General features: G+C 37.5%; 1 protein-coding gene and 1 long non-coding RNA gene across 2 annotated transcripts; both read right to left on the minus strand.

The window, feature by feature from the left end:
- Positions 1-3,797: 3,797 nt before the first annotated feature.
- Positions 3,798-8,651, minus strand: LOC132916694 (U1 small nuclear ribonucleoprotein 70 kDa-like). The gene is given in 9 exon segments (XM_060976913.1): positions 3,798-4,446; positions 4,531-4,883; positions 4,970-5,210; positions 7,386-7,412; positions 7,415-7,459; positions 7,742-7,823; positions 7,891-7,953; positions 8,048-8,230; positions 8,377-8,651. Coding segments are annotated over 9 exon segments (1,302 nt in total). The 5' UTR covers positions 8,521-8,651; the 3' UTR covers positions 3,798-4,282.
- A 1,522-nt stretch (positions 8,652-10,173) lies between these two features.
- LOC132916695 (uncharacterized) lies at positions 10,174-21,459 on the minus strand. The gene is made up of 2 exons (XR_009660170.1): positions 21,293-21,459; positions 10,174-15,352 (listed from the first exon to the last, which is right to left on the minus strand). It is a non-coding gene; the product is annotated as an uncharacterized LOC132916695 (long non-coding RNA).
- Positions 21,460-23,153: the final 1,694 nt, after the last annotated feature.

The following is a 23,153-nucleotide window of genomic DNA, read 5'->3' on the forward strand; positions in this document are numbered from 1 at the left end:
ACCGGGCTACCGGCGCACACCTGCGCCGTGCCGTACCGTGCAGTGCTCTCTCCCCTCTACCACCGAAAACCTCCTGAACACCATACACGTTTTCTCTTTTTCTCTCTCTTTCTCACCCTCGGATCATCTTTCACTGTCTCTCGTGCTGCTATGCTTCTTTTCTATAGTTTTCCTTTTCTGTTCTTCACCCCGCTAGGTGCACCGATTTCTTCCTCACCTTTTGGCTCTCTCTTCGTTTTCACTTGCTCGTTTCATCTCTCTCCGATGCCCACGGCGTATTTCATCCACAAGTGTTCGCTGGTTCTTGATTTCATCTTCCTATCGTTTTTTTTTTTTTACTCTTCTTCCTTCTTTCCATCGTTATCTTAACGAACATGTTACGTTTTCCGTGCTTCTTTTAAAACAATAAAATTATTCTCGGTAGGAAGCTCTCTGCACATTCTCCCACGTAACCGTCTCGGATAATACGAATTCGCGCAATTAAGAAATTGCTTTTAATTATGCCTGACACGTTCAAAGATATTCGTTACTCCTCACATATCGTAGCTCTGTTAACACCCTCACCATATCTCTTCCGTTAGCTCTGCTTTTTCCATTTTTTTATTTCACTTTTTGTCTCTCCTCGCGCTCCCTCCTGGTACTCCGGTATATCCTATATCTATTCGTAGTCGTTACAGAATAGTCAAATTGATAGTAAGTGCGAATAATTAATCTTCGTACAAACGCTGATAAAAGATTCGCGATGCTGTTCTATCGCAGCATCTGTTTAAATCTCGTACCCGATAATTCGTATGTGATAGTTTGCCCAACCATCGAATTTTGTTTGAACGAATCGACGTTCTATCTGCTCGCTGTTTTATAAACGAAGTAAACCAAGAAGCTTTTTCCTTGCTTTGTTCCGGCGCAGACGCGTTGGACGTTCGAAGACAGCGGTTCCTAAAAGAAAATTTTTTGTGTTTGATCAAATAGCAAAACGGACGTCATAACTTTATGCAGTGTTGAATTGAAAGAGTATAGAGAGCGCGCTCAAAGGTAGTATGTACCTTTCACGAGAAGTCCTTTATCTTCTCCAAGTAATACCGTTTAGAAAGATTAATCGGCAAGCAATATTTATCCGAAAAGCTCGATAAGGGGAATAAACTCGCAGAGCAGTGCAATCGAACTGACTTTAAAGTTACATGAAATAGAATTACGGTGGAGCTTCAAGTCGTATTCGGTTTACGATGTCGGATCGTGGATCACGGATGCGAGCGATGCGCCAAACGTGTGCTTTGCCCCAGTTCTCAAAAGGACCGAAAAAATTAATGAAATTTAACGGTACCGTAGAACCAACGGCTATCGCCACATAATCGCGACCGTTTTATTCCGCTTGATGGCGTCGAACATTTTGTGTAGGTATTTTGGCACAAGCAAATAATTCACAATGATAGTACAACAAATATACTGTTAATACCATACTGCTTTAATACCAAACTACGTACCAAACTGTCTCGACGTACCGAAAACAGGAAATTATTTTTCTCTTAAGCAATTTCAAAGCGAAATGATTTCATGTACAGAGATATTGTTGGAAAGAGTATTCAAGATCAATATCAAGTTCTTGAATTGAATCTTTTTATGACATTTTCAGATTCAATAATTAAAACCAACGAAATGTACATTGACCTTGATTATAAATAATTTCAGTTTCCTTTATACGACTTAAAGGCAATACAATTTTAGAAATCTATTGTTTCGATTAAATAAACTTTTCCCACGCTGAAACGTTACCGTGAAGTTTATTAATAGAATAGCAGCTTCGGTAGAAAAGTGGAATTTGTTAGTGGCGTTATCACCAACGACAAGAAACCGATCCAAACTCGGAACCGCTAATAATTAAGCACTCTACGGCAGAGGGTAAGAGGCACTGAGTTGAGAAACGAGGCAAACCGCTTTTTAAGTTACTTACGCCTGCGGTTTTCCAATTTATTGGGCTGGAGAAAATATGCGGTTAATTCAACCAACTGTTTCTTGTTAAACTATTTCATTGCGTGCCTGGCTGTAACCGTCATCTTCTTTCGTTTTCGAGCAAAACGACAGTGAAACGTATTCCTAAAATTGTTTTATCTCAAGTAAATTTTTATTACAAAAAAATAAGCTCAATTTCATGTACATTTCGATCGTTGAAATTTCGTACGTAACGTTTGTACATTTTTACATAATTAAAAAAAAAGAGAAGAAAAATACCAGATATTATATAGCTGTCTGCAAGACTTTTTTGGTCCAAATGGCGAGCGATATTCGATAGAATCGAACCGAAGATCAGGCGTTACTCTTCTTTGAGCTTCTGCAGGTATTCGATTATCGACAGGCTCGAAGAAAAATTGTGAAATCTCGTGCAACTATTCGAATAGAATAACATCATAAAGTCGACACAATTTGCCAGGTTGATTTTTAGACTGGTGAACGATAAGCGTCGATGTGGAATCGGGAGCAATTCGGAGTTATTGCAGGGGAATTGTAATTTCCGGGTAACGCGCGCTTAATGTGGCAGGGCTAGTTGGCATCAGACTGTGACATCACGCAAATAGGATGAGGAATTTCTACACTCTCTAGTCCGATGTTTCTGAACAACTACCATATCTGTTTTTGATTAATATTTATTTCAACGAAACACACGTCTCTTTATGCTTTATCCTCTATTTTTACATCATCAAATAAATCGCTGTTTTCTAATATGCATTAATTAATTTTCTATAAAGTAGACTTAAATTTGATTTACATTTAACAAAAACATTTGACAAGCCATTAATTTTCTGAACCACGTAATGTAATTTCACTGGTTTCATACGATATAAGTATTAAAGCCATAGTTTCGAAGCTAAGAAAATACAAGATAGATCAAAATAATTTGTACGAAAGACGTTCTCATAACAATGACCGTTAATATATTTACCTGTACTTGAAGATAAAAAGCTTCCTTCAAAAATTTCAAAAGCGCCATGCCATACATCTACAGTAGCGCTATGCACCTAAGTTCGACAATCAACCACTGGCGCCAATTCTGAATGGTACATAGTTCCATAAGTTATAACATTTGACATTTAATAATTTGTATAACGCTTTCTCCAATAAAATACAAGAATAACGGTTACAATGAACACAAAAATAATAAGAAAATAGAGGCGAAGACAAGTAAGTAATAGATAAAAGCGAAATTAGTTTCATTCACGCATGTGGTATTTCTTTACTGATTTGATTTTTCCGATTGATGTGAGGTTTAAGAATAACATATTATTTAAAAAAAAAAAAAGCTATACAATTTCTTGTAATAGAATACCTACAATACAATTACCCTAAACAAATTTATTCAACGTACAATAATTTTATCGTTGTAATTGATTTTCTTGGAAGTTTTTACTATTTTTAATCCTGGTATCGACATCGTATACACAGGTAAGAGACCGGAATGATTTGGTCCAGTTAATACGCGATGTTCCGGTCACTTACGGTACATGTAACCAAAGATAACTCTGGTTCGATACCTCAACGTCCGGTACATGCATATAACAACATAGGTACATTAACACAAATGTCATATTTCACCTTTCAGAAATCTTTGTAAATGTTCTAAATAATAAGTATAGTCTAGTGAAAGTTGCTCAACTATCAGTTAAGTTTATCGAAACGTACCAGAGATAAATGTTAAAATCGTGTATATAAATGATCTTTATACGAATATTTACTTTTCAGTTTCACAAATTATGAAAAGCAGAAATAAATGCCAGGATAACCAATAAACGTAAGTGTGTAATTTGTTTTATTTTTATATATATATAAATATACATGTAGCAGTCGTGAAGGTATGTACACATTTAGAGAATATTGGAATTATCGTAGACACAAAAAAATTCGGATATCTATAAACCTACCAGTTCCATATTGCGAGGTCTCACACAAACTGCTATAATAATTGAAATTCATGAATTTAATTCTGACAATATTTAATATGTACTTAATTCATTTACCGAAATTACCTTGGTACCAATCATAAATATACAAAAGTCCGAATCAACACAATAAAAATAATTACGTATAAATCAATAATCCAAATCTGCTTACCTTGCAATATCCTTACTGAGTACATGGTCGCTGTAGATTCTACAGAAACTAAATACTCAATGTAGTTGATTCGATGTTACACTAATATCAGTAGGAAATACAATATATTATTGGCAATTGCGTTAATTCATCATGTCGTGCGTGGTAACGAAAAAGAACAATATAAGAGATATCATTGAGATCAATAGTCTTGTACGGAATCATAGTTATTGTAGGGAGGGGGATCTGGACGACCTTCAGGAATTCTGTATTTCTCTTCTACTTCTTGGTCATTATCATCTTCGTATTTTACAGCGGTAAAGTATGATCCAGACGTTGAGAAAGTGTTACTATAGTCAGGGTAATCTGAAAAATTTTCGTATGAAAATTAATACTTCAACGAATTAACTGATTTAAATGAGGCTTGGCAATAGATTTAAAAAAATATACCATCCAGAGGTTCTTCTTTGATTCGAATTTCTTTCGTATCTTCATCCTGACGATCACCCCGATCTTTTCTATCTCTACGTTCGCGATCACGATCACGCTTGTCCCTCTTACGGTCCCTATCGCGATCGCGTTCGTTACTCCTGGAACGTCTTCTCTTACGATCTCGATCACGGTCACGATCACGATCTCGATCTCTCCTGTCACGTGGTCGTTCGTCTCTTTGAATCTCTTCAATATCCGGATCAGGTAAGCGATCACGACTACGTCTACGTTTTCGATCGCGCGACCTACTTCTTGACCTTCTTTTACGATCGCGAGACCTTCTACGTTCTCTATCCAAGCGATCGCGATCTCTGCACAAAATATGAACATATAACAGAATTTAGTATATTTCTATTCAAAATATTACAAATACAGTATGTACAGTATGAACGTTTACCTGTCTCTATCAAGGCGTCCAGAATTCTCCCTCTCTCGTTCCAAACGATACCGTTCTCGTTCTCTTTCATTGTCTTCCCGACCAGAGTGTTTAATATTTACGTCTGGTCCACCTCTTCGCGTTCCTCCAAGTCCACCACCCAGTCTTCGCGGAAGCCACCCTTTCACGGTTCTGGCACGTTCGACATCCACCAACACTCTGCGACCATCTATTTTCTTACCATCCGCATGCTTATAAGCAGCTAGAAGTACCGATTGAAAATTACCATTTGCTCGCGATCCCACGTTCACTATTTAGTAAACTATGGGACTTCTATGTCCCAAGGAAATAAATCTGAGGTGGCAGAAAAGATTGTTATTCTAAAAAGACTTCAATCTTTAGACTTGACAGTGCGAATATCGCAACTAAGAAAATATCTTCAAAAGGCTTTTTTCCACGGACTATGAAATTTCAACAATTCTCGTTTAAGTACAAATGAAAAATATACAGACACGAATACAAGAACAGTCTGAGAATGCGATACTGAAAATACAAAAGAGATAATAAATCGAGTATCGAACGATGCATTCACTATATTACCTATACACGATTCTTTTTTTTCCGATATTATTTCTATTTCCGTCAGATTTCTTGTTATTGCCTCAACGATATTATCCAAACTAATAGTTGTTACTATTTTTTCAGAAATGATTGAGGTCGTAAGGTATCGGCACATATTATTCCTGATTATACACGTACCAATTATAACGTGCGTTCTTTTATAAAGTAAAATGTACGTACCATCACGAAACGAGAATCCTCGAATCTGAGACTGGTTAATTTCTGTATTCACGAGATACATATATACATATATATACATACATACATACATATATATATATATATATAGGAATGATGAGATTGCGATTCTTTATGTATAAAGCGTACAAAGAGTCGAATATTCCGAGATCATGTTCGCTACGTTTCTAGAAGAAGGTCCGATACCGTACCGCAATGACCATTTTACCGTATAAAATCACGAGTCTACGTTATATTCGCGGGGCATCAATCAGTAATAAAATGTACGGATTTTTCGGTACCTTAAATCTACGTTTGTAAAGTTCAAAAAGTATAGCAGATACAAAAATACCTACCGCGGCTACTTACGTACGGAAGTTAACACAAATCTTAGAAGTACGTTTAATTGTGAAATGAACTTGTAAGAGACTCGCGAGCATAGAGTAGGCCAGCGCGTATGCTATTCATTGGGAAGGTGCCCAGTCTTCATATGTTCGTTCAATCTCCGAAGAAGTTTACTTTGCATTTACCTGGTGCGCTTTTTTTTCTACTTACGACCAAACCGTGCGCAAGTATCGTATGCTTTATACTTTATATATTATACTGTGTTCTAATCATATATTAAATTTAACGTAACGTTAAACGGCTTGTGTTTTTCTCTTGTTTAACAAGGGGAACTTTACCTTCACGAAAAACGTTTGTTTACCTTTTGAACATACACGTATTATTTTCTATGCACGCTTTCCAAGGAATTAACTAATTCGAGATGAAAATCCGAAGCCAGATTTTTCGAATAAATTAGTATTCTATATCGAAATTGATATGTTCAAGGACTTAAATGTAAACAGTTGATTGAGAAAGAATGATTAGATGACCTTCCAAATAAGATGATAACTAACTAATTTAAAACTTTAGTAAAACGAAAACAGCGACGAAATAAGATGCTCGAGAAAGAACAATCATTTAGTTTGGAACATGCAATTTGGTACTAGACCTAACGAGAAAACATTTTTTGTCATAGAGTCCATTTATGATGCCCGACATTCGCTTGGTACACGTTTCTACTTAAATTTTAAGAGAGAACAGTTTGACCTACAAGTACTTATAATAATATGCCCATTACAAGAAAAAAAAAAATAGGTGCTACAACCAAGACACGATGAAGTGTATTGTATTACCCAATGATGCATGATTGTTAATGTATTATTGAGAGAGAATGTGGTTAAATTTTAGTCGAAGAAATTTAAACATTGTCTATTCGTACCTATATACATATATTATATATATAATTTTTATATAATATATATAGATAGTTTGGTTATCACATTTGCAATCTATCTTTATGTACAGACGCAAAGTCTAACTGCTTGCAGAGCATGTCCCTGAACCTTTTTCCTAAAAGCCCACCAATCAATTTCAATGTAGAATGCTAACTTTTGCAAACCGTGTAGTTAAAAATAAAAGAGTTTCAGCCCAAATCGAAAAGAGTCCTGACTCCCAATATTTTAAAAGTATAACTATCAGCAACCCCCAGAGGGGTGGTACTCAAAAACCGCAAATATAACAAAATCAGATAAATAGGGTAAGCATAGACGCTAACAAACGTTGTTGTATGTTGGATCTTACCACACATACAAACCTATCATATCAGGCAGGTTCAGGGATTTTGCATGGAATAGTGAACGGCACTAGTTGCCGGCAGCGGCCACCACGCTGTACCAAGAACAAGATAAAAACTGCATTAATCAAGACAGCCAATATTTCTTTTTTCAGTTGATCGTTTACCATATATGCATTTACAGAATGGTAATCCTGCATGGATGTATGGCGGGACCCCCCATACCGTCTGGTTTAGTACCAATGAAAATGGGTATCCTAACTATAGCCCTGCCCCACTATAACTAGCTGGAAGTGACGCTAAGTAAAGTGAAATTCCAGACTATGGACTCACTGAGGTTCTCAACAAGGGATTGATGTTTCTTGCGTTTTACTTACAGTGCATATCTCTTTCGTGCTCATATTCAATGAACGCATATCCCCTAGGTTTGCCATTTATTGTATTATGAATTACCACTATCTAAAATATTGAATAAAAATCTTAGTAATCTGTACAATTCAAAGCCAACTAACTTTTATTTACATACCTTTTTTACTGGACCATATACTTCAAATTCTCTTCTAAGTTTGGATTCCGAAGTATCATAGTTCTAAAAAGAATGTGATAAGAACGTAAATAGGAAGTAAAACGTTTTATTGACATGGTTGTATGAAAATTAGTCTTCGCTCATAAGAAATACTCACTATCCGGGCTACGAAAAGGGTTTTAAAAGGATCTGCTGTTACATTTGGAATACCAGCAGGATCCCATACCGCAATTTCTTGTTCTAATTTATATGCCACTTGCTCGGCACGTTCTCTTCTTCTGCGTTCGAGGCGTTCTTCCCTCGTTTCCACACGTACTGGCGGTGGTGTATCTTTGGGTTCCTATAAAAAATGTACGTTATGCCTTCGTCATTACATTCCGTAAATCATTAAATGCTATTCAAAAGCTGTCTTTGAACAAAAAAAAAAAAACATTTCCACAATACGCGTATGCGTACAATATGAAAGTTTATTTCAATTTTTGTTACCTCGAAATATTTAAGAAAACCTCCAACGCCGATATAGCCTCCATTTTTCTTCTCATGCGGAAGCTTGCTAACCGGTGGTAAATAAGGTATTGGATCACGCGGAGCAAAAAGTGCTAACAAATTTGGAGGCAGAAATTGCGTCATTTTCTCAGGTACACGACAAATATGATACTAATTTTAGTAAAATATCGAAACAAACAGCATCTTCGTGTCTCAAACAACACCCCAAAATGGCGACAATACTCCTACCGTCCGAGTATACACTATACCGAGTATACCGAGTATACACTACTAAATTGTAGCTTGAACATTGACTACGAAAAGCCTTTATCGAGTTAGTAAGTTTTTAACCAAACGGAAAGATGTAATTCATGTAAATTCCTCGTATACGCATGTGCAAACTAGAGCGATCTGAAAAGAACGTAAAATTGCTTTTTCATCGATATATATGATAAATTGTATTATCGATATATATGATAATTGTATAAATTGTAAAATCATGAACAGAGAAATATTTCTACGTTCATGTGGAAAATAAACATGCACATGAAATTCTTTCACAGACAAAAAGTCCTAGGCAATGTCGGAATAGTAATAGTATAGTATCGATCTTGAAACAGGGTTTTTATTGTTACGATATTGCCTACAGTGATTTCACCCATATGGTATCACAAATTCTTTTCATTCACTTTCATTGATACAATCGATAGTCAGAACTACAACTAATAAGATATTCAGAACTATACAAGAAAAAGCAATAAAATTTCGATTTCCATCAACGCAGTTAACTTTCTTACTGGATAAATCTCAATTGTACAACATATAAATAAAATAAGTGTTGCTTCCAAAACTTAAATGTGTAAGTTCGAGAATTATAAGCTGCATGTCATTTGCTAACTAGTGAAACTCGAATGTCACTAGTCGATAGCATATAGTTGCAGTCGCAGCAATCAAATTTTGTTTACACATATTCTGATTGTACATTACTTGATCACACATATTCTGCATAAGCTATGACAAAACAATAATACGGTTAACATGGCACAAAGTTATATCAGACATCTCTGGTTCTATACGATGTTAGATTCATGTCATGCTTATATAAATTAAACACAATTAATTATATAAAAACCATTTTTCACATTATCAACGTCATAAAATACACTTAAGTATATTTTGTATATGATATTCGCCATCATTGATATTGATATTTAAAACTTTAAATGACGGTATTTTCATTATTTAGTCAATATTTACCAGAAATTCCTCCAGGTGTCTCTGTTTGTACGTGAAACACTAGATATTCTGCTATGATAAATAGTTTACATTTTAAAATCAGCCACAAGGTGGCGCCGGCTATACCTCAAACAGGGTTTGCTACGACATCAAACGGTAGAACAGTGCATTATTATTGTGACATTTACATTTCCGCGGGTTAATTATTAGTTGTTTCGCAAATTTTAGTTAAAATACCTTATTTCTTTCAATAACAAAGTGTTCGATGTTAGAATCATAGAACAACACGTAAGAGGCTTAGCAAATGTGAGTACAATTTTGAAATTTGTTTCATCATAATGCATGTTGTACAACATGCTGAGGGTACGAAATAAGTTCGATCGTATGGCTGCCATGACGTCATATCCGTTTGTTTAGGATTAGTGCACGTTACGATTAACTTAAATTACTCGTTGAATAACACACTTATGCAGCATTTTAGAACCTGAGTCCTTAAAATTTTTATTTTGAATAATAATATTTAGCCATTATAATACGTTTCAAAAAGAAGGAAAAATGAAATACGTTTCATAGAAAACGATTTATTTACGTAACTTCTTTTTAAATGTTGTTCAATACGTTTATAAATAACTTAATTACATTCGCATACAGTTATTTAACGTCTAAAGTGGAAGTGTGAAACAAAGCACAAACTCTGAAATAATCGTTTATTTTATGAACAGATAGAAATGGAAATAGAAATAAAATTTTCCGATAAGATATGCGCGTTACATCACCGTAATTGCATCGCAAGTAGGTACACTTCTATGCCTGTAGTATACCAACTCGTACTAGACTTTGTACTTTCCGTGGAACAATTGCCAGGCTCTACCGTCTAAAGAATTTTCGTTGTTACAAACGCAATAGATTTTGCAGGAAAGAAACACTTTTCGTCTTCGCGTTGTATTTTATAATTCCCTATAAAATTCCCTATCATACCACGCATACCTGATAACGACGATATACGCGTTACGTACTTGTACTTACATAAATACGATTCTTCGTACGTTTATACGCCTGGTCGAAACTTGACTTTAAGTATATACATATCAAAAATTCCGAAACCGAAAGAGACGAAGCGGTAGGTGGAGCAAGGAAAACTTGGTGTGTGCATCCGCATGAGCTTACATCATCGCAATTAAAATACAAACAGAAATCATAGACGCTCGCACGCACGCTACAGACGAGCTCGTATTTCTGTAATACATCGGCTCGCCGCGAACGCTAAAATAATGTAAGATGAATTTGACTTTCGTCCAATATTCAACGGTGCCATATACCTGCTCACGTTCTCGCGCTCGCACGTTCGGAATAAAGAACGCTATCCGCGGCTGCATCCGTGCACACGCACGACGAATACGCAACGCGACTCCACGCAATGCATACGGACACGGATGGCGCGCGCGCTATGCCTTCGAGGTCGTGATTCCGTGCGACCCGCGATTTTCACGATTCGCTGTCCGTTTCGTTCTAACGTCGTACGATCTGTCTAATCGCTTGCAACGATCACGCTCGGGATTATTCGCTGGTAATAAAGTTTTTGTTTGTCTCGCGATTGTATAACGCATAATCGTACGACAATTCCCGTCGACACTGATTATTTCACTCGAACGCGACGATACCAACCGAGTAATTGCGCTCGTCTTTTTTCCTCCTGATAACTTGTACGGTTCTTTTATTCTTTTTATTTTATTTCTTTTTTTGTGGCGTTTGGCCGTTGAACGAGACGCGACATTCTCATCGATTATCACGAGACGTTATCACGAGACCTTAATAAAGCACGATGTAAAATTTAGCGGAGCGAACTCGTGAAACGTGACGTATTGCTGTTCGAGCGAACGTTTATTAGAAGATGTAGCGGATTTGGTTGGAAACAATCGGAAAATTTCCAGCTATCGTGACACGTTTGATGCACGCGAGTTGGGAGATGCTGATGCAACTCGACCGGCAGCTGCATGAAAATTACGCGTTCTGATTTCCGATAGTCACCGCAAACATTGGCACGCATCGAACCGCGATGCTTGAAACGCGACAAGAGCAGAAGACCGATAGGAGGAAGATGGAGAGAGAAGAAGGAAGAGGTCGTGATGAGAGATGGCGTTGAATATCGGAACGCACCCTCGCCCAAGGAAAAGATTCGATTGCACAGGCGTCGGCACGTCTCCGTCGAGTCGTATGCCGAGCATACTTGTGAGAATGTGCCCGTTTCCCGACTGCCATCTTGCTTTTGCGTGATGTCACGGCGTGGCCTACTTCCGAACACTCCACGTGCAAGGGTCATCGACCCTGCTCTCCTCTAGCCCCCTTTTGCCTAGCCGCTACCGTTCTGAACCACGGATACCAAATGCTCTAGCACCACAGGCCCTCCCTTACCAACCCAACCACCAGCCAGAATTCCCACCTATCCGGCTTTCTCTCTCTCTCTCTCTCTCTCTCTCTCTCTCTCTCTCTCTCTCGCTCCATGTTCACCTCCTGCAACCGTACCTCTTCCTCTTCCTCTTCCATTTCCTCTTCCACTTCTTCTCTTTTCCTACCTTGTCCTCGTTCCCACTTTCCTTCTCCGTTCAAATTCAGCCTAGCTTTCTCTAATTGGCGTTGCTCGTCGTTCTTCGTACATCGATTCACCCTTGATCGTAAACGTCGATATAGGAAAATTAATACGCTCGAACCTCTGCAGGTAAACTAACTCGATGATGTAAGCGAAATTCCATCCTTGAGTTTTACTATAGCCTTACCTTCCAATTTTTCTTTTTTTTTTTTTTTTCTTTTTCGGGGAAGATATTCGAACGAACGGACCGTACGATGTAATAGGAATTTCTGTAAATTTTTCGAAAAGCTAAAATGATAAAAAAATAGGATTCAGTGTTATTGAAAAGAAACGTTGCACTTTGCATATGAAAATTTACCAATCTAGAGCATTGAGGGAGAAACAAGGTTATTGAGCAACATAGGGCAGTGATGTTTAGTCAACGGTAACAGTATCTGTTTTCATTTTGCGAAATTAGTTTTCAGTCGTATTCTCCTTACCTCATTCTGTTCGCTGCTATTGTCCAGCGAGTTCCAATTAGGCCACGTGCAAGCTGATATACAATTTTCTGTCTGTGCGAGAATATTACGTATTTAGCTTACCATTGCTCTAACGTATTTACGGTGTTTTCACTACGACTTATGCGAAACTACGAAGCTTAACAACGCGTTTGTTTTCAGAGAAGGGCGCTCGCTCTACGTTCCTCGATAGAGCAACCCACGTGGAAAATCGAAGGACGAATCAAAGAGATCGCTGACTCGCGTAAGTTTGTCTTACACTAAATGTTCCTCGTTTGCTAGAATCGTTCATACGCGGGTAGACAGAGCTCGGGGAAGCATCGCGCGTACGCACCTGCTACACTTCGCGTCTACTAAAACTCCTTACGTAACAAAGGCATCGACCAAAACAGCGCATAGCAGATCGGCTATGTCCACTGTTAGTTCCACGAATCGCCGCTATTTATTCGAAAAATCATCTCACTCGGCCTCTCGGTTCGTAACGAATTATCTTTCTCGATTGAAGTTGCTCGAGTCGTGTTATCGTTAACGTACATAGACGGACATTTTGGCGACGTAGAACGTTTTCGAACAATCTCTACGAATTTATCACGCGGTTCACGGTTTCTAGATGGCTCTTTTTTTCTTACGCCTACGTATCAAGAGTTAAAATATCCTTACCTTTATACTAAATTTAGTAAGCTAAAAATTACCTGTACACGATGTGGTAGTTTTATATAAAGTCGTCAGACCGATGTATGGTTTAAAAAAAGAGCGGAACACTGGCAGATTCATGAAGACGTATCCTGTTGGTGTGCCACAAACCAGGCTCGGGTCAACAGAGTTGGGAAACGCCGAACGTAACGCGGTGCCGTACCTTGGAATCATGTGCACGCACACGTACCGCGCGTACGTGTGTACACGCGTACACGTTGGTCTTCCGAGCTGAGCACGAGCAAGTCCGTACACTTTACGCTCGTCCATCCACTTTTCTCGGTGAGCGGAAGAATCCCAAAAAGGGTCAATGCTCGATTTACCACGCTACTTTCAATCTTACTCGACGTGTCTCTTTTCCGCCGTGATTTCTTACCTGCCATGCGTTTCTTAATCACCTCACCTTCGTTCAAGCTCCTCGTTTCTATTTATTTGTATTTGTACGTGGCTCGTATTTCCGTGTTTTTGCGATATTTCTTCCATTCGAATAATACCAGATGCGTTAGTTTATCGTGAGAAAGGAAGAGCAGCTCGTCTCAAGAGATTAGACTTTGTTCAATCAGGTTGCATCGCTTTCTCCGATGCTACGAAACGAAAGGCGAAACGTCGTACGCGTCGCATGGAAATGATAGTGGAAGCTCGTGCATGAAATGAAAGAAATGAAACAAAGGATCGATACGGAGAACAAGGCGTATTCGCAACGCAACTGATATGGCCTGTTAATCTGCCAGTGTCCGTGCGCGTATAAATCGGGTAAAAATAATTTCCGATCAATCTAAATATTTCTAAATGTCACATTTACATTCTATTGGAAACAATACAAAGTAGATCTTTTTGTTACTGTGAAATTGGCAAATCCATGGCAAAATCTTTGTCACAACTGCGATCCGCTTTTTCACATATCTCGCACTGTTTACGTGGAAACTGCTTTTTTAGAAACCTTTGGTTTTTAAAACTGTAAACGACTGTATAGGTCGCTGGAACATTCTGTAGCTATTAAAACTCGATGCAGTGCTCCTCCGAGAACGCAATATTTCAGAATATTTCTCCTTTGTTTTATACGTCCCTGTTGAACACCAACGACACCTCTGATAGTTGTATTAACACTAGAACTACCACACTAGTCAAATTGACTGGTTTTACAATCTTATTTTAAAACTTCTACTTCATGTTATATTTTTTTCACAAACACTTATTTGTAATGACTTTCGCAACGATAACTAAAAGAATAATATAATGAATTTTATTTTGTTTTTTATGTATTCAAACTGAAAATAATTTTGTATCAAGGCTACTTATAACAATACCAGTCAAAATGGCTGATAATTGTCAAAGTGTAAAAGGGTACTGCAATCTGTTTATCGAACCCCAATTAACCAGTTTCCTCGTTTTATACAATTTGCCACGTATTTTTCAAATTTTTACAGTTATCAGGCAAATTCCGGATCGACCGCTGGATCGCTGGATGCTAACACTATAAATACCACAGTAGTCAAAATGACTGGTTCTACAATTTTATGAATGTGTTAACCCTTGTTTAGGGATCATGGTGCCAGATGGATTAATAACACCAAAAATGTACTACATAACATGGAATTGCTTCTGTAAGAAAGTAATAAATCAATAAATATAAAAATATTCTATTATTACGTATTTTTTAAAGATCAGTCATTTTCACTAGTTTTGGTAGAAATGGCTTCGTGTTAACTATCGGTAGTTCTAGTGTTAACACTATAAGACTATATTTATTGATTTAATATTTTCTTACAGAAGAAATTCCATGTTACATAGTACATTTTTGGTATTATTAATCCATCTGGAACCATTACCCCTAAACGAGAGTTGACAAATTTATAAAATTGTAGAACCATTCATTTTGACTGGTTTTGGTATAAATAGCCTTGATACAAAATTATTTTCAGTTTGAATACATAAAAAGCAAAATAAAATTCATTATATAGTTCTTTTAGTTATCGTTGCGAAAGTCATTACAAATAAGTCATTGTGAAAAAAAATATAACATGAAGTAGGAATTTTAAAATAAGATTGTAAAACCAGTCAATTTCACTGGTGTGGTAGTTCTAACATTAATCGTATACGTAAGCGCGTCGATTCACTCACACGGTAGCTAGGCGTTTTCTGTAAATCAAATTTGCCCACGTTGAAGAAACTTATCAAACGCTGTTTATGTTCCTTTTCACTTGCGCATCGTGTACGATCAATGTCGTAATTTTGTCATATTTTGATACATGTTCGTTCACGCTGATCACACTTCAATCTCAGGCTTTTACCCGTGTGAATAAATAAATAAATAAATAAACTAGTCTGTCGGAATTATCAAACGTTGTAAATATAACTTCCATTTCGATCGTCCGACGTTATAAATATTTACGTGCCGAGTGTCAAGATGAAGGAATATATCATAGGCGCAATTGTTAAAAACGACGTTAACACCTTGACTGCCACGTGTGTCATATGTGACCGGCCACGATTTCTCCTGTGACACCACGGTGGTCATTGGTGACCAGAGCGCTTCAACTTCTTACAATTGTAAAAATTGACAGTTGGGGCATTTTGAATATAACCGATAAATAGAAGATATTTTGAAATAGAAAGTACCCCATTGAACAATTAAAAGTTTTTATTAAAACGTCAATAAAAAAAATGAGAACAAATGTTGCATCTAACGGTGCACTGAGTTAAGACACTTTAAACATAAATGTGGCTCATCGATACAATCTGGACGATAGGTGGTCACCTTTTTGGTCCGATTCTTAACAATTTTGCATCCTAACTGTTTAACTTTTTTTTATAGCACTCTCTGCAAAATTTTCGTAATAGGTACGCTTGCCCTTCTTTCTTCTGCGTTTCGTGTCGCAATCTTTATCGAATAAGTATATTTTATGGATCTGGTGAATGGCACTGTGTAAGGTGCGTTGCGAATGCCATTCTAAAATCTGATACCTCGATTTTTGCTTTTGTTGCTTGTTTATAGAGTATCATCGCGTTTGAAATTGATGTATTTAACAATAACTCTAAAGCTAATTTTGTATACCACTCGAGGGTTCTTCTATGTGGTGTAGAATATGCTATCATTCGATCTGATAAATCTGCAGCACAGTTTCCTCTGTTGTAATCTACCACTACCATTGGTTTATCAGAAACATAACTTTTTTTCGGACCTCTTCCATGTCAGCCGAATGTTTCGTCGAAATCATAAAAATAATCATAATACTGTTTACTAATATCTTCTACACGTTTCAACAATATATTCTGCACGTTTTGCATACGACGAAATAACGAATGCGAATGGTTTGTTGAAATAGACGAAACCTTGGTATAATATGTCGCCATCGACTGTTACCAAGGCGCCACGGTGGTCACCCGTGACCATCAATAAGATAAACAGTTCATTGGGGAAGAATGTTGTCTTACATCATCAATTTATTATTATTTTGCCATTATATGCTTTGTATAATAAAAATACTCCCGTGGTGTCCTCGGCGAAACATGTGATTTCGACGTGGCAGTCAAAGTATTAATATTCCATTAGCCTATCGCAGATTATCAACAATCGCAAAATTTAACGTGGAAACGCGCCTACTTACAACATCTGTAGGATACATCGAACAGCGTGAAATAATTTCCTACCGAAAGAGCAGAAAATTTGTCTGCGTTTTGAAATTGGAAAGTGTCGCGGCACGCGGCGATCTTTTAAAACGACAAGTGTGTCGCTCGCTATTTGGCGGTAGACGAAGCAACCTTCGATAAATGTTGGTAGCAGAGACGCGGAAAATAGTCTACCAAATTTGTACTGGCAGCTGGTACGAAAATATCGGTGGCGTCGGAGGGTGAGTTGTCCGCGGTGAGCGACACGTAAATAATTAATATTGGCCGGCAAAGTGTAAAAAATAAAAAGAGGAGACAGAGGAGGAGCGAAGGCGTGGTAGTGGGTGTGATGACGCGGAGGTATGACGCGAATATAGGATGAAGAGTCCAGCTTTCAGCGTTGAGGACGAGCGTACCCGAAGCAACTGAATTTTCAATGGTGGGGTTGGATCGATGGAAAGGTTGACCCAGTGACCTGAAACCTGGTGCGCCGGTTAGTTTACGAACTGCAACCTCGATCGATCTGGATGTGCTGGATATCCAATCGCAATTACATTTCCACCGCCTTTCCGGTCAGCGAGCCAACGTTTTCGTATTTGTCGCGTTCCACTTCTAATTAGCAACTATCGGTAAGATTCGCTACGTTATCGTTCGACGGTGTATTGTACAATGCTCTTAAGGCAGCGATACTCGTTTATCGAGAGGAAATGGCATTGTATATCGCGTTTGTTTGAAATCAGAAATCAATGAGTTTGTGCTTAAAAAAAAAAAAAAGAAAGAAAGAAAAGATGAAGAGTAGGCGTTACGAAGAGGTCGATTGCCACTTTTAGATATTTTTGATGAGAAGTTAACAATATGCCACCAATGATTTGATACGATTTTATTCGTACGATTTGCATCGCACTCGCGTGTTTCGCGCTGGAATATCAAATGAAATATCAAGTTGTTTCGCGATCCTCTTTATCGTATCGTGGTTCGAATTTCAACGTCTTGAAATATATAAGCCGGCAAATAACGAGCCTCATTATCGGTTGCAGCGAAACTTGTTGACTACGCGATTCGTTGCATTTTACATAAAATCGGCACTTGAGGCACCGCGATAACATCAGGTTACGATGGTCTGAAAGCTAGCACGGGCAAATAAAAGTATCGATTGTAAAAGGATACGGCGAAATGTCAAGATCGAGGCTTTATCGAGCGGAGAAATTATTCTTGCTAACATATGTAAATCCATTTGTATAGTCGCCATCGAGAAGAAGTCTATCCTCGCAAGAGACGATAAGAACGTTCGAAGGATAAAAATAGACAAGTTGCACGGATACTTGCTCATCTGGGTCACATTATTATATATAAAATTGCAGACAAAATGCAGCGGGTGACTAACGAAGAGACTTTGCATCTTTCATTTGGCTACCTCACGTCATACACTTTTCTATGTTGCATTTAAACGTAAATTGGAAATACCAAGTCGAACATGTCACAGTGCGTTACGTACACGCGTACATATATTTTATTGTTCGATTTCCAAAACTAAAATTCCCACGCGAATTTTACGCCAATCCCTCGTATCAATTTCACACGCTTTTTAAACGCAAACGAATAAAATATCCCAATTATTCCGCCGTTTGCGGAACAATTTTTACCGAACTTTCTGATTGACACGCAATCATTGAAGCAACATGAATTATTTATCTTCTCATTTCGCTGATGCTTCGCCATCGCGTCGATCTGATACGCGAGGGACGTATCAAGTCGCGAAAACGGCACGGACGAGCATCAAACACGATACATTGAATCTTCAACGGAGAAGAGTAAAAGATACAAGAAGAGGTAAATGAAGTACAGGTCGCGACAGTGCGACATCATTTATCGCGCTGGTCTATATAAACGGACAAGGAACGTGGACGCCAAGTTTTGAAACGCTCTATAAGGAGAATAGAAGAGAGATGCACGTTAGAAGAGTAGGTAGCTGCGGGGTGCGAAGAGAATTTCGGTCGGAAGCATGCGCGCTCGGTTGCGATGAATCCAGGGCTCGATTCCCTTTGCCCCATTGAAATGTTGCTCCCTTTGCCTCCTCATCTCTCTATTGAGCTTCCACCCTGCGCTATTTATCCCCTTGCAGGAGGCAGGTGGCATCGAGGGAGAGGATACAGCGTACCGAGGGATACGCTGAAAACAGCAGGAACACAGGCAACAGGGGACGGATAACAGTAAATTGTTATTTTTGCAAACAGAATGATTTTATTTTGCCAATGCAGGAAAACACTGGCCGGTCGAACGACTCTACCGGCTCGCTAGAAAATTAGTCGACGAAATACAAGGCGGTTCGAGAGTTCCAAATATTCTCAAGTTTACGTCGAGATGACGACAATCTGCATTTTATCAATAAATTCGCAAATAACACGCGATACGTTGAAACAGGTCGAACGAAACGAGAATCTCTTTCGTTAAAATTGGCTCGACGACGAAGAGTTGCGAGGGAAAATCGATGGTAATTTAGCCGACTACCCGTTGATAATATCAGCTTGACGACAGTATCAGCGATTAAAGACGCGTCGCGGAAGTTATATCCCGGTGAAAAGTGAGACGAAATGTTGTAGCTAAGAGCTTTGCAACAGGGGTTGCGAGAGGAGCTGGATCGAGGTGGAAGGTGTAAGAGAGCAAGGGAAGAAGGACGTACGAACGGAGGATCGTGGGTAAGGGTGAGGAAGGAGTGGGGAAACAAGGAGAGGAGAAACCAGGGCGCAAGTATTGATCCCAGCCTGGGTGGTTGACACATTTACCAAAAACTTGGCGTGGTCTAGTTTCGGTCTGAGGTCACGAAAGAAGCAGCGAAGAAAATAGCTGTATGCTTTTTTCTACCGTTGAATTTTCTACGAACGCGGCTGACCCATATTTCCATTAATTAAAGCTGAAATCGCGATTGATTTCTGGCAACAGCGCAACGTGGCTTCGATGCTCCAATTTCATTCGTAGCGTCCTCCGTTAAAGAGGACACGGATAGGGTGGGTATTTAAACAACGTTAGAATATTAATTAAACTTCTACCGACGTACAGCTGCTGCCTTTTGTCCTTTGCCAAAGATATTTCCAAAGTTCACTAATTTTTTCCATTTACCCGAAATACTACGAATTGGAGAATTTACGTGGACGAGATACCTCGTGGCGCATTGAGTAAACGTTTGCTGTGGCAATGCGGGTTTCTAAATATCCGCTGCCTATTAAGCCGCTATCCAATTATGAAATATCTGGTATATTCGCATAATTCTTGCCTCGTGTCGGACTAATTGGGAAGCGAAGCGTGCCAAAAACGTCCTCCCCCGCGATGTTCACAAGAACACGCTGTCTACAATGACGATGATAGTGAACAGACTGCAGTTTGGAAACTAGCAATTCTGATATTTACAGACGCATCGGTCATAGCAATCTACGTAGCCTGCAAAAGCCTTCTTGCGTATCTGCTGTTTCAAAGCGTCTTCAACGTATAGCCACACACAGGCAGAAGTAGCAGCTCCACGATAACAATACGTGCGATCGTTTTCCCACGATGCTTCATCGTGCGTGAATTATGGGAAAGTAGAAATAGTGTAGGGTGGGGTTAGCCAGAGTGGGGTGGAATAAAAAATGGAAAAATTAAATTGGTGATCTCATAGAGGGAAATCCCGTGGCCCGAACTCGGGAACTTTGCCAAATGGGTCAGAGCTCGTATCGAGCTGGTACAGCAGCTACATCGTTGTACTGCTGACCTCAGCCCTCCTTGCCCTTCTTCTGCCCGCGTCCTCGTCGCCCTAGATGGCGATCTACAGTGATTCTAGAGCGAGGCCACCGACACAGACCAACTACATACATATTTTGTCGAGCTGCTCATCTTATGTCAGCCGTTCCTCTCCTATTGTTTCGCGACCGATGCCATCCTATCGAGCCTGCTGTCTCGTAAACGTAATTCAATGAAAGTTAGCACGCATCAGAGAGCATCTACCATAGTCACTGAGCCTCTTTCCTTTCAAATTACCAGCGAAAAAACGTATCATCGTTTGCTCGTGTATATTTTATCGCTCGCTGACAATTTCCACTTTTTAAATTTGCATCGCTACACTTTGTCGAATAGATAACGTTTAACATTAGAACCACCGATAGTTAATACGAAGCTATTTCTATCGAAACTAGTGAAAATAACTTGTCTTTAAAAAATACGTAATAACAGAGTATTTTTATATTTATTCATTTATTACTTTCTTACAGAAGCAATTCCATGTTATGTAGTACATTTTTGGTATTATTAATCCATCTGGGACCATCATTCCTAAACGAGGGTTGACAAATTTAGAAAATTGTAGAACCAGTCATTTTGGCTGGTGTAGTATTTCTAGTGTTAGCATCCAGTGTTAGCGATTCAGCGATCGATCGGGAATTTTTCTGATAACTGATATCGTCGTATCAAATGATACGCAGTAAAAATTTGAAAAACGTATGACAAGTTGTACAAAACGGGGGAATAGGGTCATTGGAGTTCGATAAACAGATTGTTAATTTTAATTTCGTTATATCATATTAATATTTAAATATATGTATAATAATTTTATTTTATTATCTACTAATTATAAACTAAAAATTAATTATTTTAATGAAATAAATCTTTAAAAATTATAAAAATATAAATTTTTTATAATATTCTTCTTATAAATGTATCGAGCTATGTTATATATAAATATAAATTTAATTTATAATAGATAATTAATAATATTGATTTTATATTAACATATTAAGAAAGTTATGTAAATTAATTTTTATATGGTATTTATATTATTATGATTATTTAATTTTAGTTATACTAAATTTAAATCTGAATATAAATATAAATAAATAATTAATATCATTAACTAAACTCTGTTAATTTATAAATCAATTTTTATTCTATAAAAAAATATAATATTATAAAATTATGATAATTAATTTTTCTAATGATATTATTATAATTATTTATATCTAAATATAAAAATAAATAATTAATTTTATTGACTATTATATAATTTTATAAAAATAATATTAACAAATTTTTATAGGAAATTAAATTTTTTGTTATATCATAAAATTTATCTAATTTATTACTAGTTATAAAATTTTATATTCTTTTATTAAATATTAATTATTATTGTATTTATTTATTTAATTATTTATTACAATTATTTGCTTTAAATCTAAGTAATGTTATAATAAAAAATTTTATGAAAATAAAATTTTTATAATATTAATTATAAACATATAATTTTATAATTTTTATTATTGCAAGATTCTTTTACACTTTGACAACAACCAGTCGTTTTGACTTGTATTGGTATAAATAGCCTTGATACAAAATTATTTTCAGTTTGAATACATAAAAAGCAAAATAAAATTCATTATATTATTCTTTTAGTTATCGTTACGAAAGTCATTACATCATTGCGGAAGAAACATAAGATGAAGTAGGAATTTTAAAATAAAATTGTAAAACCAGTCACTTTGATTGGTGTGGTAATTCCAGTGTTAACCGAGCGACTCGTTCCATCAGCCAACGAGTCTTATGTGTCCGTGTTAAATAGCTGGATGATCGATCGATAGGCAGCGCCGCTAATTCACTCACTTTGTATTTATAGATATAGATTGTTCTAAAATCGGTCACATTTAACTGCAATCGCTACGCGTAATCGAAAAAACGATGGCGTTTGTCCATAAAAGAAATTCTTGTTGTTGACGATAATTATGTATTTTAATTGCACTATCGACGCGCGCTCTTCCACATGAAAGTAAATTGTGTGGCGACACATGAGTCATAGGATGAAGCGAAACGAGAGCGACTCATGTTGTTGTTGTGCCTCAGATTAAGGATACCGTCGTGATATACAAAATTAGCGCCTGGTTATCCTCAGGAAAAAAGACAATGTCGCCGCTAAGGGCAACCGTCGTTCCAAGTCAAATTCGAATCTTTCGACTGCCCCCCGACCAGTATAAATAAGCGGACACGATCGCGAGCGAGGCATTAATTACGAATAATTTCGAGTAATCATTTTGTAGGCAATTATCGAGACGTGAGAACATTTACGAGTCATTATCGAGTATCCACGAGCAATTTATTTCATCTGGTTAAAATCTCCTATACGAACGTCTATCGACGTT

Source organism: Bombus pascuorum, chromosome 2, assembly GCF_905332965.1.
Source record: "Bombus pascuorum chromosome 2, iyBomPasc1.1, whole genome shotgun sequence".
In the NCBI taxonomy this organism is placed as follows: Eukaryota; Metazoa; Arthropoda; class Insecta; order Hymenoptera; family Apidae; genus Bombus; species Bombus pascuorum.